This window comes from Haliotis rufescens, unplaced genomic scaffold, assembly GCF_023055435.1.
Source record: "Haliotis rufescens isolate VD_foot unplaced genomic scaffold, xgHalRufe1.0.p SCAF_28, whole genome shotgun sequence".
In the NCBI taxonomy this organism is placed as follows: domain Eukaryota; kingdom Metazoa; phylum Mollusca; class Gastropoda; order Lepetellida; family Haliotidae; genus Haliotis; species Haliotis rufescens.
The window spans coordinates 3,439,448-3,456,565 of NW_025963979.1; the positions used below are offsets into that span (position 1 = coordinate 3,439,448).

At 41.9% G+C, this 17,118-nt stretch overlaps 1 protein-coding gene across 1 annotated transcript in view; it reads left to right on the forward strand.

Moving 5' to 3' along the window:
- Nucleotides 1-17,118, forward strand: part of LOC124119380 (WD repeat domain phosphoinositide-interacting protein 3-like) — a 53,366-nt gene that overhangs the window by 33,566 nt on the left and 2,682 nt on the right. The window contains exons 5-9 of the mRNA XM_046481868.2: nt 2,373-2,467; nt 2,613-2,803; nt 2,926-3,011; nt 8,411-8,512; nt 13,390-13,511. Coding sequence (XP_046337824.1) covers nt 2,373-2,467; nt 2,613-2,803; nt 2,926-3,011; nt 8,411-8,512; nt 13,390-13,511 — 596 coding nt within the window. The remainder of the gene's footprint in view (nt 1-2,372; nt 2,468-2,612; nt 2,804-2,925; nt 3,012-8,410; nt 8,513-13,389; nt 13,512-17,118) is intronic.

Sequence of the window (17,118 nt, forward strand, 5' to 3'; positions counted from 1 at the left end):
GTGCTTCGTTCAGGCATGTGACTTGGAAAACAGCATTTCTTCTCTCCTTTGCCACGGCGGCACGAGTGTCGGAAATACACGCACTCGATGTCACCAAAGTACGATTCGATAGGGGCGACGAAGGAGCGGTCCGCTTGGGCTTGCTCATGGGCTTCGTCGCTAAGAATCAGAAATTTGGCCAAACGGAGAGAGAATTCACTGTAAGATCCTTCAAAGAAATCTTACCTCCTGCTGATACCGAGGACAGATCGCTGTGTCCGGTTAGGGCCCTTAAGTATTATCTTAAGGCTTCGAATGAACGCAGACAAGGGCGTGACCGTCTGTTCATATCGTGTAACCCTAATCGCACGGTTGACATAACTCGCAACTCGATTGCGTTATGGCTTCGTTCTGTCATCAATCTGGCGTATCGGTCTCGGGGGTTACCGGTAGCGGGGTCAAACCCGCACGAGATTAGGGCGCTAGCGGCAACATTTGCACTACACTACATATATCTGTTCACAGAATATTGCGGGGTTGTTACTGGCGTTCTGACTCGGTTTTTGCCAATCATTACCTCAGACGGGTCTCTGATGAAGAGGTGGAGGGTGTGCACCTTCTTCGGCCGCTGATCGTGGCACAAGCGGTCATTTAAGGGGTGTGCCCGGCGCAATTCCGAACTCCTCAGGCTTCAGACCTTGCACGGTGGTCAATCTGGGTCTACTCCACCGTTCCCACAGCTGTGGGTATGGGAGTGGGGGTCCCACAAGCCAGCAGGCTTATCCACAGGTGAGTGCGGCTTTCTGTGTGTTTCTTTATTTGGATTTGACAATTATTAACCTAATTGTCTGTCGTGTATTGCAACCTTGTAATGCATGCTTTCCAATATTGAATTAGGTCACGCGGCTATTACACACGCTTAAGTAGGCTTGTTCTCGGGATATACGGTCCGAATGAAATTAATTTCCCTCTTTTCGACTGTTTAACCTGATCTAAGATTTAGCTCACACGGATACTGTGTTTTCATCCGCTGCGGCGATGAAATACCTATCCAGTGGGGCCGTTTGGAGTCACCAATCGTTTTGGCAATGACGATTGAGCCTTACGGTATGCGCTTGACAGTGCTTTGGTATCCCTATAAGGTAACGCCAAGCTGGGAGCATGCGCATCGAGTGCTTCCGCCTTGTTGTTTACTTCCGCTGGCCGGAAGGAACACGAGCAGTCATGTTCGGGTTGTAGGTGCTCCCCACCGCCTACTGTGGTAGTCAGCCTCGGTATAACAGTGGTAACGTATTACTTAATGTAATTTGTAGAATTTTCCTATTCGGAATATTCTATAAGTAATACGTTACCACTGGGCTGCTGCCCGCCCGTCAGTCCCCCGAGCACTTGCTCTCGCAAGAGACAAGAGTGAAGGGTGTCACATGGCAGCTAGGTGGCTACGCACGTGCTGCATGAGGTAAATGAGATCTCTGTGGAAGATTTCGCTATAAGAGCAGTTGTGGGGGACAACAGCCTCGGTATAACAGTGGTAATGTATTACTTATAGAATATTCCGAATAGGAAAATTCTACAAATATGTAGTAATCTTCTATATGTGATAGAAGCCTAACTGAAACAAAGTTAATAGGTATGTTAAACTTTCGAAGAAATGGCGAAAACAATGGTAAAAACAAATATGTGTCCCACAAAAACAATTCTAATATCATACAATATAAGTCACTTTGTAGAATGTTTCAAAAGATATATGCGGACGATAATCACAGACAAAATGCATGTTATGTCGTCTGCTATATGGTAATTTTACTGAAAATATATGACGTAAATTATGGCTTTGCGCCAAAAATCATACAAAAAAACTACCGATCGTACCTAAATAACTTTGGTTCCACGCAAAAGGAGGAATCGTGATGAATGTAAAAATATTTATTTCAGTACCGACAATAGGAACACATTCGTCTGTAACCTAGCTACTATATCACTGTAATGTAACCTAGGATCAACATCACTGTAATGTAACCGAGCAACAACATCACTGCAATGTAACCGAGCAACAACATCACTGTAATGTAACCCGGCTACTGCTACTGATGGAAAAAAAAGGCGACAACGATGACTGCAGTGAACGCGTTTCTGCTCGCTTCCAGACAGGTTGCACAGTACAAGCCGTAGCACTGATGGTTTTGCGCATAGGCTAGAGGACCGTCCCTCTATTATATGGTCTCTGCTAGGACTTATTATGAAACCTGTGTCAAATGCTTCAACTCATGCCTTTTGTTTCTCAGTATGGCAGACATTCATGTAATAATCTCTCTCTATATTTTTTGATGCTAATGATGAGTGGTGTTATCCACTGAAGAGTGAGGAGATGTTTCATGTTACCATGGTTACAGAATTGTTGCTGTGCTGGACACAATGATCAAAGTGTACACGTTCACCCAGAATCCCCAGCAGCTGCATGTGTTTGAGACAGGACATAACCCTAAAGGTGGGTCGATACATCTTGTCACAGTTCATAACCTTACCTTTCTACTTTTACATGGAGTTTTGTTAGTCAATTACCATTATGGAATAATTTCACTGTCTTCTTCTGTTTGATCCAACCTGATCTGTCTTCTTCTTGTTCGGTTAAGGTCTGTGTGTGATGTGTCCCAACAGCAATAACTCTCTACTGTCTTTCCCCGGGAGAAAAGTTGGCCATGTGCAAATAATTGATCTTGCTGAGACTGAGAAACCTCCAGTGGATATAGCTGCCCATGAGGCGAACCTTGGCTGTATGTCCATGAACACTCAGGGTACACGACTTGCCACAGCCTCCGAGAAGGTAGGTTCATGGCAGCAAGCTGTTAATATAATGGAAGATGTGTACAGAATTGACAGGTTGAATAAATGTCAACAGTAACATCAGAGATTATTATAACTTTAGATGATGCATTGCATTTTTAGGGAACTTTAATACGGGTGTTTGACACAAATACTGGAGCTAGACTGCATGAGCTGCGACGTGGAACAAACAGCGCAAATATCTACTGGTAAGAGTTCTATGTTTGACCATCCTACTACATCACTGTCATGTAACCTACATACCACATCACTGTAGTGTAACCTAGCTACTACATCACTGTCATGTAACCTACATACTACATCACTATCATGTAGGACCGCCTCCATGGTCTAGTGGTAGAGCGTCTGCCCGGAGAGCGGAAGGTCCGGGGTTCGATCCCTGACCGCGTCATACCAAAAGACGTTAAAAGATGGTACTTGTTGTTACCCTGTCTGGCGCTTGGCATTAAGGGGCTAAAACAAGGACTGGTCGGCTCGGAGTCAGTATACTGACTCCGAGCCGACCAGTCCACTGTGTCTGAGTGGGGTATTCATGTTAAACTGCGGCATGGTATCTCAGTGAGCTAGCACTATAAATCGGCATCAGTCCAGACTAGTACAAGCAGCCACACACACACGTGCATGCACGTCGCTATTTAAGTGCAATAATCTTGGACACGACGTTGCTACATGCTACATCACTGTCATGTAACCTACATGCTACATCACTGTCATGTAACCTACATGCTACATCACTGTCATGTAACCTACATGCTACATCGCTGTCATGTAACCTACATGCTACATCACTGTCATGTAACCTACATGCTACATCACTGTCATGTAACCTACATGCTACATCGCTGTCATGTAACCTACATGCTACATCACTGTCATGTAACCTACATGCTACATCACTGTCATGTAACCTACATGCTACATCGCTGTCATGTAACCTACATGCTACATCGCTGTCATGTAACCTACATGCTACATCACTGTCATGTAACCTACATGCTACATCACTGTCATGTAACCTACATGCTACATCATTGTCATGTAACCTACATGCTACATCACTGTCATGTAACCTACATGCTACATCGCTGTCATGTAACCTACATGCTACATCACTGTCATGTAACCTACATGCTACATCACTGTCATGTAACCTACATGCTACATCACTGTCATGTAACCTACATGCTACATCACTGTCATGTAACCTACATGCTACATCACTGTAGTGTAACCTAGCTACGTCACTCTAATGTAACCTACGTACTGCATCATATCACTTAATAGCCCTACATCACTGTTGTGTCACCTAGCTACTTCATCATTGTAGTGTAACCTACATACAACATCACCTAAATATAACTGACCTACTACATCACTGCAATATAACTGACCTTCTACATCATATCACTTAATAGCCCTACATCACTGTTGTGTCACCTAGCTACTTCATCATTGTAGTGTAACCTACATACAACATCACCTAAATATAACTGACCTACAACATCACTGCAATATAACTGACCTTCTACATCATATCACTTAATAGCCCTACATCACTGTAGTGTAACCAACTTACTACATCACTGCAATGTATCCTAGCAAAAACATCTCTGTAGTGTTACCAACTTACTACATCAACGTAATATTACCTAGCTACTACATCACTGTAGTGTAACTGACCTACTACTTCACTGTAATGTAACCTTGCTACTACATCACTGTAATGTAACCTAGGAACAACATCACTGTAATGTAACCTAGCAACAACATCAATGTAATGTAACCTAGCAACAACATCAATGTAATATAACCTAGCTACTACATCACTGTAATGTAACCTAGCTACTACATCACTGTAGTGTAACTGACCTACTACGTTACTGTAATATAACCTAGCTACTACATCACTGTAATATAACCTAGCTACTACATCACTGTAGTGTAACCTAGCTACTACATCACTGAAATGTAACCCGGCTACTGCATCACTGTAATGTAAGCTAGCTACAACATCATTATAATGTAACTGACCGACTACGTCACCATAATGTAAGCTAGCTACTACATCACTGTAAAGTAAGCTAGCGACAACATCACTGAAACGTAACCTAGATACTACATCACTGTAATATAACCTAGCTACTACATCACTGAAACGTAACCTAGACACTACCTCACTGAAACGTAACCTAGCTACTACATCACTGTAATGTACCCTTGCAACTACATCACTGTAATGTAACCTAGCAACTACATCACTGTAATGTAACCTAGCTACTACATCACTGTAATGTAACCTAGCAACTACTTCACTGTAATGTAACCTAGCTACTACATCACCGAAATGTAACCTAGCTACTACATCACTGTAGTGTAACCTAGCTACTACATCACTGTAATGTAACCTAGCTACTACATCACTGTAATGTAACCTAGCAACTACATCACTGTAATGTAACCTAGCTACTACATCACTGAAACGTAACCTAGCTACTACATCACTGAAACGTAACCTAGCTACTACATCACTGTAATGTAACCTAGCTACTACATCACTGAAACGTAACCTAGCTACTACATCACTGAAACGTAACCTAGCTACTACATCACTGAAACGTAACCTAGCTACTACATCACTGAAACGTAACCTAGCTACTACATCACTGAAACGTAACCTAGCTACTACATCACTGAAACGTAACCTATCTACTGTATCACTGTTCATCAGTGTGATTATAGCTAACCTGTTACATCAGTGTGATTATAGCTAACCTGTTACATCAGTGTGATTATAGCCAACCTGCTACATCAGTGTGATTATAGCCGACCTGTTACATCAGTGTGATGATAGCCAACCTGCTACATCAGTGTGATTATAGCTGACCTGCTACATCACTGTGATTATAGCTGACCTGCTACATCACTGTGATTATAGCCTACCTGTTACATCAGTGTGATGATAGCCAACCTGCTACATCAGTGTGATTATAGCCGACCTGCTACATCAGTGTGATGATAGCTGACCTGCTACATCACTGTGATTATAGCCTACCTGCTACATCAGTGTGATAATAGCTGACCTGTTACATCACTGTGATTATAGCCAACCTGTTACATCACTGTGATTATAGCCGACCTGCTACATCACTGTGATTATAGCTGACCTGCTACATCACTGTGATTATAGCCAACCTGTTACATCACTGTGATTATAGCTGACCTGCTACATCACTGTGATTATAGCCTACCTGCTACATCACTGTGACTATAGCCTACCTGCTACATCACTGTGATTATAGCTGACCTGCTACATCAGTGTGATTATAGCTGACCTGCTACCATCACTGTGATTATAGCTGACCTGCTACCATCACTGTGATTATAGCCGACCTGCTACATCAGTGTGATTATAGCCGACCTGCTACATCACTGTGACTATAGCCTACCTGCTACATCACTGTGATTATAGCCGACCTGCTACATCAGTGTGATTATAGCCGACCTGCTACATCAGTGTGATTATAGCCAACCTGCTACCATCACTGTGATTATAGCTGACCTGCTACATCACTGTTATTATAGTCGACCTGCTACATCACTGTGATTATAGCCTACCTGCTACATCATTTTGATTATAGCTGACCTGCTACCATCACTGTGATTATAGCTGACCTGCTACATCACTGTGATTATAGCTGACCTGTTACATCACTGTGATTATAGCCTAACTGCTACATCAGTGTGATTATAGCCTAACTGCTACATCAGTGTGATTATAGCCTACCTGCTACATCAGTGTGATAATAGCTGACCTGCTACATCACTATGATTATAGCCTACCTGCTACATCAGTGTGATAATAGCTGACCTGCTACATCACTGTGATTATAGCCAACCTGTTACATCACTGTGATTATAGCCAACCTGCTACATCATTTTGATTATAGCTGACCTGCTACCATCACTGTGATTATAGCCTACCTGCTACATCACTGTGACTATAGCCTACCTGCTACATCAGTGTGATTAAAGCCTACCTGCTACATCACTGTGATTATAGTTGACCTGCTACATCACTGTGATTATAGCAGACCTGCTACATCAGTGTGATTATCGCCGACCTGGTTCATCACTGTGATTATAGCCGACCTGCTACATCACTGTGATTATAGCCGACCTGCTTCATCACTGTGATTATAGCCGACCTGCTACATCACTGTGATTATAGCCGACCTGCTACATCACTGTGATTATAGCCGACCTGCTTCATCACTGTGATTATAGCTGACCTGCTACATCACTGTGATTATAGCCGACCTGCTACCATCACTGTGATTATAGCCAACCTGCTACATCAGTGTGATTATAGCTGACCTGCTACATCACTGTGATTATAGCTGATCTGCTACAATCACTGTGATTATAGCCTACCTGCTTCATCACTGTGATTATAACTGACCTGCTACATCACTGTGATTATAGCCGACCTGCTACCATCACTGTGATTATAGCCGACCTGCTACATCAGTGTGATTATAGCTGACCTGCTACATCACTGTGATTATAGCTGATCTGCTACAATCACTGTGATTATAGCCAACCTGCTACATCAGTGTGATTATAGCTGACCTGCTACCATCACTGTGATTATAGCCGACCTGCTACATCACTGTGATTATAGCCGACCTGCTACATCACTGTGATTATAGCTGACCTGTTACATCACTGTGATTATAGCCTACCTGCTACATCAGTGTGATTATAGCTGACCTGTTACATCAGTGAGATTAAAGTCGACCTGTTACATCACTGTGATTATAGCTGAACTTCTACATCACTGTGATTATAGCTGACCTGCTACATCATTGTGATTATAGCCGATCTACTACATCAGTGTGATTAGCGACGACCTGCTACATCACTGTGATTATAGCTGACCTGCTACATCAGTGTGATTATAGCAGATCTGCTGTGAGTATGGCGGACCTACTACATCACTGTGATTATAGCCAATCTGCTGTGAGTATGGCCGACCTACTACATCAGTGTGAGTATGGCCGACCTACTACATCAGTGTGATTATAGCCGATCTGCTGTGAGTATGGCCAACCTACTACATCACTGTGATTATAGCTGACCTACTACATCAGTGTGAGTGTGGTCGACCTGCTACATCAGTGTGATTATAGCAGATCTGCTGTGAGTATGGCTGACCTACTACATCACTGTGATTATAGCCAATCTGCTGTGAGTATGGCCGACCTACTACATCAGTGTGAGTATGGCCGACCTACTACATCAGTGTGATTATAGCCGATCTGCTGTGAGTATGGCCGACCTACTACATCAGTGTGAGTATGGCCGACCTACTACATCACTGTGATTATAGCCGATCTGCTGTGAGTATGGCCGACCTACTGTGTGCATTATCATTTCAAGGAATGGCTTTCTGTATCCGGTTTTCAGGTTCCAAGTGTGCCTATGTACTGTTGATATATTGTTCAGAAGATACACATTCAAGCTAGGCTGCTATGTGTACATTACTGTTCTGTGTGTAGGTGTGTTGAAGCATGCTTGTTTGTTGCAGCATCAACTTCAATGCTGACTCTTCCCTCCTGTGTGTCTCAAGTGATCACGGAACTGTTCACATCTTCTCAACTGAAGACCCAAGGAAAAACAAACAGTCTAGGTGCAGGTTCTTTCTTTACATGGATGTTAAGTTGCTATGTCTCCTTAGTATCTCCCATCACAAAGTGGGGCATGGATATAGGTTTAGGCTCAGTCTGTTCCTCCTCAAAAGTTTGTTTGGAAGGAAATTTTGATTTTACCTTATCCTAACTCATACGTAATTGCTTATCTCAACTCATTTCCGAAGGGTAGTGGAAACTTTCTATAATTATATTTCTGATCTCTGTAATCTGAGCCATCCTATCAAAATTAACATTTTTTCATAAATTTATTGCTCGAACTACATTCTTCACATTTACTCTCATATGTAATGATTATTTTTTACCTTTGGCTTAAAGTTTTACATATCTTTTGACATTATGTAACATTTTACCCAGGGGTCCGGAAAATTTAAAATCCCAATCGGACATTTACATTTAGGCCACGCCCCTTTCAAATAGCGTAATTTAGTACAACTTTTCACACACATTACAAGTTGTTACGTATTCATAATATGATGAATTATGAATTGTTTCAATTTAAATTGTTTAATTCATCGGACAATTAATAACAAATAATATCATTTTAGATATACATGGAAACATACGTTTGTTACTGTTATAATAACGATCTCTTAACGTAGTGAACGGTCTAATTAATGTTCATGAGTTATATTCATGAGTCTGCTCAAGTGTACGCGTTGTAACATTTTGATCGAGACTATTATCCCATATTTGGTTATCACGTGACCTCACAGGAAAAGTCTTTTTTTAAACTAAAGATTATTTAAAAAGAAGACAGATAATATAATCACAAATACTAAAATATCGTTGATAGTAATAGTTATTTTAATACTTTTTTCATCTGTACTTAATTATTGACCATAAAAAAATTTGATATCGATCGTCACAGAAAGCAAAATGGCGGTCAATCAAGATTCAATATACGACTAGCTACTGAAAACAATAAAATCTGCAAATCCTCATTGTATGTCAACCAAGTGCAAGTCGTTAGCCACGACTTACAAAATGATCGTCCAGACTTTGAGGGTTTGGCAGATCCGCTCGACTGATCTGCATCAGTCGACTGGCTGTCATCAAGCTTTCGCTTCTTGTCTGAGGTTACGTATCGTAGATCTAGCATTGTGAGGATAATGATGTACATCGATGATGCAAGGTATTTATGTACAGTTGTAAACACCTTTCACTCAAAGTAAAAAGATGTTCTCAGTAATTAAGCCTCGATTAATCAGTGTCAACTCAGTTTATTCAACTTTATTGCCTATTACAGTGATTGACCGATTGGACTATCATGTAGGTACGATGTATTTACAGCAATCAAAACAAACAAAGCTTGTCAGTGTAGATAATCTTCATTGTGTTACAACTGCAGACAGAAACTGCTCAGTCCTAACTGTTGATCATGTCCGGTCAAAATTTAAGAATGTCCGGACAATACTTTTTAAAATGTCCAGGCAGAAAAATTTAAATGTCCGGTAAGCAATATTTTAAACCGGACATTTGAGATTCCCAAACAGACATGTCCGGCGCATATGACGGTTTCCGGACCCCTGATTTTACCCCTGTTTTCACTATGAAAGCATGTGCTATATGTAATGTGCGTGTTTGAGATCGAGATCCACACCCAATCTGTTTGACTGCATTCCTCAACACTGCACTACAGCGACAAGGCGTAGTTTCTGCACCCCTTAGGGGGAAGAAGATTTATCTAGCACAATATCTCTTCGTGGTGCACAGGAGGAAGATGGACCATAGGAGGAGGGAATCATCTCGTTCTGCATCCTCCTCATCGGAGACGACCTCTTTGAACAAGATGAAAGTGGACACAACACCATACACCTTCTTTAGAGGAAGAGAGGGAGTGTGACTCTACAGAGGAAGTTCTTATAGATCTTCCTCCATTGGAGACCTTATCAGTCATCCCTACATGTTCTTCCCTGGGCAGCAGAAGTGTTGACGACCTTCTCAAGGGCTCAACCAAATTGAAGATGAAGTCTCCTTCTGTTTTTGCTGAGCCAAAGAAGAATCTTCAGTCCCTGGTGAAGAAGAAGAGTTCTTCTGCTTCATCAAGAAGCATCAGTCTCCAACGAAGAAGGAACACATCTACGTGAAGTCGATCACCACCATGAAGCCAATTGCTGCATCATCAGTGAAGGGGTCCGTGAAGGGGTCCACGAGGTCTACCTCGAAGACACAGAAGAAGGATAGCTGCACGCAGCTGACTACCTCCACACAGCCGACCACCTCAAAGCAGCCTCAGACTTTGGTTCCACCAAGATAAGAACTTGGCACAACTGTATACGACTACTAGACGTTCCCTCTTCGGCCTGACAATGTCACATTTGATCAATGATCTTAGTCCCCCAAAAGACCTTGAACACATCTTCTGCCGAGGAATCTTGCGATCGAGGTGCTGTCTGTCTTATTCGGGACAAGGTTACATTTTCAGTTGCGACTTAAACGGTTGCCAATGCGACCTAAATTTCAATTTGTCTCCTGACTAAAATTTAGAGGTTGCCAAATGGCTACCTTGCCATATGGCTACTAGTTAAAAAATTAAACTTTGAGGTCTGATTTTGGATCTTCTTGCTCATAGTTACTACGTCTTCTTCTTCCAATCATACATCGATGACTGCATTCAGGCTAACAAAGATCCAGGCATTCTTCTCCTACATGACCAGCATCTCCAACGTTATGGCCGACTCCCTGTCCCAACCTGACAAACCGTCTCCCACGGAATGGTGCCTACTTCCAATGATCCTCAAATGAATTTGCCAGTTATTTACTTATGTACCAACGTCGATCTTTTTCGCAACACGCATCATCATTCAGCTATCCTGGTTCGTATCTCAGGTCCTGCAGAAGATAACATCCACCAGTCACCTCACACTGCTTTTGGTAGCGCCCTATTGGCCAATTCGGAGTTGGTTCACCACGCTCATCCAACTTGCAGACAGAAGAATTCATCATCTACCACTAAGGGTCAACCTCCTTCTTTAACCACACTCTCAGCTGCTCCATTTGTCAATCGAAACCCTCAATTTGTGCATCTGGCACATTTACAGAAATCACTTGTTCACAAGGGTTACTCCAGAAGGTTGCCAAGACCACTTCAGAGGCTCATAGATCGTCAACCAAGTCCCTGTATGACCATAAGTGGAAGGCTTTTGAGGCCTACTGTCATGTGCATCGTATTTCTACACCTGCTACTGCTTCTCCACAACAAATTGCTAAATACCTCCATCACCTCATCATGTAAGCTTAAGGGTTCTACCTGAGCTACTTGATCAATTCCGTCATCGCGACTACAAAGGCGGAAAGGTCTCTATAGTTGTGGAACTGCAATCCTTAATTCAGTTTTACTAGTTGTAGTTTACTACAATTTTTTGGTAAAATTTACAATTTCTTCGTATTTCAGGAAGCTACAGTGCCTTTTGGCTCTATTTCTATCCCCCTGTCTATCCTTCCATATGTCCATCTATCTTTGTCCTCCCATCCAGCAAATTTTCTCAAAAACTATTTCAGTTTGAGGTTACACTCTGATGTCACTGGTCACAATCTCAAATCAGTCAGAAAATTGGTGTCTTAAATTTATTTTTGAGATATTTAAGGCCCTTGCTCCATGCTTTTCAACATAGTGCATACTGCATGAAATAAGGACAAGATTGCTCAGAAACTACTGAAGTTACATGAATGACACTTTGCAGACTTATCAAAGAGATACTTGTCAAGACTGAGTTCGAAAATTGGTGCTGTAAATTATTCTTTTCCAGAGTTATGTCCCTAAATGCTACATGTTTTTAGACTTTATGTATCCTATCTTCAACATGTTCACTGGAGACAAGATTCCTGAGAAACTACAAATTTTGCATGCTTGTAAGAGACACTTGTCAAGAATAAGCTAAAAAATTGCTACAGGAAAACATAAAGTTACAGCCCTTGATCCACGTTATCTTATTTCGTGCACAGTGGCTGCAGTGGGGACAATTTTCCTCAGAAACTACTTAAGTTACGTGAATGTCACTTTGTATTGTTATCTAAAAGATGCTTGTCATGACTGAATTAAACCTTTTTGCTGTAATTTGTCTTTTGCAAGAGCTACCCTCCCTTTCACAAAGGCTTTAGATACTGTGCATCCTGTTTGCAGTGCTTGCTATTTGCAATCTCATTAAAATCAAATCTTAGTACTCGCTGGCACTACACAAATATCTGAGTACATCCCATTACCGGTCACATCAAAACGACCTTTCGCGAACTTTGACCGACCAATATGAAATGACTAACAAGAAGTCGACATTAGCCATTTGGAAAACAGCTGTCCTGAGCTTTACAGCACTAATTTCAAACTGCCAACTTCCATTCCAAGATACGCTTTGAAAAATATTTTTACTAAGTTCTCGATTCAAAATTTGAAAACTGAACAAAATTACTTTCTGGAATGTATAGTAGATGGCCAAGAGTTTTTGGAAGTACTTCCCACTGGCTACGGAAATATTCTTTTGTGCAAATATTTATCCTTTGGAAGTGTCAGATATTTGATGATTTTGACAGAATCAATCATACTCTCTGTAACTGTCATTCAGAATACCTTGTGTTGAGATTGCATGATTAGAAGACACATTCCGATTGTCAATTTTCCGATCTGGAAAGCGACTTTCTGATTGGTCGGATGAAAGGTCATTTGATGTGACCTGTAATGGGATGTCCACATGTCTTTGTTTAGTGGTAAGATCTTTTAATCGGCATTGAGGTAAACCAAAGTCCTCTTATGAAAGAAATGTGCCCTGTGGTGGGGGATAGTGAAAATACTGCTTCATTGTTCAGTTGAGATTGTTTGATTGTGTATTATGTACATGTATGCATCTTTTGTTTGATACAGTCTGGCAACCGCAAGCTTTCTTCCAAAATACTTCAGTTCCAACTGGAGTTTCTCCAAGTTCCAGGTTCCTGGCGGTGCACACTGTATCTGTGCCTTTGGGGCAGAACCAAATGCTGTGATAGGTGAGTCACAGGTTTCTCCTGAACCTAGAATCATTTCTACCATCTGCCTTCAAAATGCTGATATTAAAGAAATACTATCTCAAGTGAATAATATCTCTTTGTGTTGACTTGGTTAACTCTTAGAGAATACTGCTATTGTGAGGCTGGAAGCTTCAGTGTCAGTGTAGTTACAGATCCTACTACTGTTGTGATGCTGGACGCTTCAGTGTCAGTGTAGTTATAAACCATACTGCGGTTGTGATGCTGGACGCTTCAGTGTCAGTGTAGTTACAGACCATACTGCTGTTGTGATGCTGGATGCTTTAGTGTCAGTGTAGTTATAAACCATACTGCGGTTGTGATGCTGGACGCTTCAGTGTCAGTGTAGTAATAGACCATACTGCTGTTGTGATGCTGGATGATTTAGTGTCAGTGTAGTTATAAACCATACTGCTGTTGTGATGCTGGACGCTTCAGTGTCAGTGTAGTTATAAACCATACTGCTGTTGTGATGCTGGACGCTTCAGTGTCAGTGTAGTTATAGACCATACTGCTGTTGTGATGCTGGACGCTTCAGTGTCAGTGTAGTATAAACCATACTGCTGTTGTGATGCTGGACGCTTCAGTGTCAGTGTAGTAATAGACCATACTGCTGTTGTGATGCTGGACGCTTCAGTGTCAGTGTAGTTATAAACCATACTGCGGTTGTGATGCTGGACGCTTCAGTGTCAGTGTAGTTACAGACCATACTGCTGTTGTGAGGCTGGAAGCTTCAGTGTCAGTGTAGTTACAGACCCTACTACTGTTGTGATGCTGGACACTTCAGTGTCAGTGTAGTTATAAACCATACTGCGGTTGTGATGCTGGACGCTTCAGTGTCAGTGTAGTTACAGACCATACTACTGTTGTGATGCTGGAAGCTTCAGTGTCAGTGTAGTTATAAACCATACTGCAGTTGTGATGCTGGACACTTCAGTGTCAGTGTAGTTATAAACCATACTGCTGTTGTGATGCTGGACACTTCAGTGTCAGTGTAGTTATAGATCATACTGCTGTGTTGATGCTGGACGCTTCAGTGTCAGTGTAGTTATAGACCATACTGCAGTTGTGATGCTGGACACTTCAGTGTCAGTGTAGTTATAGACCATTCTGTTGTGATGCTGGACACTTCAGTGTCAGTTTAGTAATAGACCATACTGCTGTTGTGATGCTGGACACTTCAGTGTCAGTGTAGTCATAGACCATACTGCAGTTGTGATACTGGACACTTCAGTGTCAGTGTAGTTATAAACCATACTGTTCTTGTGATGCTGGACGCTTCAGTGTCAGTGTAGTTATAGACCATTCTGTTGTGATGCTGGATGCTTCAGTGTCAGTGTAGTTATAGACCATTCTGTTGTTGTGATGCTGGACGCTTCAGTGTCAGTGTAGTTATAAACCATACTGCTGTTGTGATGCTGGACGCTTCAGCATGTTCAGTGTCATTGTAGATCATTCTGTTGTGAGGCTTGATGCTTCAGTGTCAGTGTAGTTATAAACCATACTGCTGTTGTGATGCTGGATGCTTTAGTGTCAGTGTAGTTATAAACAATACTGCTGTTGTGATGCTGGATGCTTTAGTGTCAGTGTAGTAATAGACCATACTGCTGTTGTGATGCTGGACGCTTCAGTGTCAGTGTAGTTACAGACCCTACTACTGTTGTGATGCTGGAAGCTCCAGTGTCAGTGTAGTTATAAACCATACTGCGGTTGTGATGCTGGACGCTTCAGTGTCAGTGTAGTTACAGACCATACTACTGTTGTGATGCTGGACGCTTCAGTGTCAGTGTAGTTATAAACCATACTGCAGTTGTGATGCTGGACACTTCAGTGTCAGTGTAGTAATAGACCATACTGCTGTTGTGATGCTGAACACTTCAGTGTTAGTGTAGGTTTAGACCATTCTGTTGTGATGCTGGATGCTTCAGTGTCAGTGTAGTAATAGACCATACTGCTGTTGTCATCCTGAACACTTCAGTGTCAGTGTAGTTATAGACCATACTGCTGTTGTGATGCTGGACACTTCAGTGTCAGTGTAGGTTTAGACCATTCTGTTGTGATGCTGGATGCTTCAGTGTCAGTGTAGTTATAAACCATACTGCTGTTGTGATGCTGGATGCTTTAGTGTCAGTGTAGTTATAAACAATACTGCTGTTGTGATGCTGGATGCTTTAGTGTCAGTGTAGTAATAGACCATACTGCTGTTGTGATGCTGGACACTTCAGTGTCAGTGTAGTTATAGACCATTCTTATGTGATGCTGGACACTTCAGTGTCAGTTTAGTAATAGACCATACTGCTGTTGTGATGCTGGACACTTCAGTGTCAGTGTTGTTATAGACCATACTGCAGTTGTGATACTGGACACTTCAGTGTCAGTGTAGTTATAAACCATACTGCTGTTGTGATGCTGAACACTTCAGTGTCAGTGTAGTTATAAACCATACTGTTGTTGTGATGCTGGACACTTCAGTGTCAGTGTAGTTATAAACCATACTGTTCTTGTGATGCTGGACGCTTCAGTGTCAGTGTAGGTTTAGACCATTCTGTTGTGATGCTGGATGCTTCAGTGTCAGTGTAGTTATAGACCATTCTGCTGTTGTGATGCTGGACGCTTCAGCATGTTCAGTGTCAGTGTAGTTCATTCTGTTGTGAGGCTTGATGCTTCAGTGTCAGTGTAGCTATAAACCATACTGCTGTTGTGATGCTGGATGCTTCAGTGTCAGTGTAGTAATAGACCATACTGCTGTTGTGATGCTGGACGCTTCAGTGTCAGTGTAGTTACAGACCATACTACTGTTGTGATGCTGGACGCTTCAGTGTCAGTGTAGTTATAAACCATACTGCTGTTGTGATGCTGGACGCTTCAGTGTCAGTGTAGTTATAAACCAAACTGTTGTTGTGATGCTGGACACTTCAGTGTCAGTGTAGTTATAGACCATTCTGTTGTTGTGATGCTGGACACTTCAGTGTCAGTGTAGTATAAACCATACTGTTGTTTTGATGCTGGACGCTTCAGTGTCAGTGTAGTTATAAACCATACTGTTGTTTTGATGCTGGACACTTCAGTGTCAGTGTAGTTATAAACCATACTGCTGTTGTGATGCTGGACGCTTCAGTGTCAGTGTAGTTATAAACCATTCTGTTGTTGTGATGCTGGACGCTTTAGTGTCAGGTAGTTATACACTATACTGTTGTTGTGATGCTGGACGCTTCAGTGTCAGTGTAGTTATAGATCATACTTCTGTTGTGATGCTGGACGCTTAAGTGTCAGTGTAGTTATAAACCATACTGCTGTTGTGATGCTGGACGCTTCAGTGTCAGTGTAGTTATAGATCATACTGCTGTTGTGATGCTGGACACTTCAGCATGTTCGGTGTCAGTGTAGTTATAGATCATACTGCTTTTGTGAGGCTTGAGGCTTCAGTGTCAGTGTAGTTATAAACCATACTGTTGTTGTGATGCTGGACGCTTCAGTGTCAGTGTAGTTATAGACCATACTGCTGTTGTGATGCTGGACACTTAAGTATCAGTGTAGTTATAAATCATACTGCTGTTGTGATGCTGGAACACTTCAGTGTCAGTGTAGT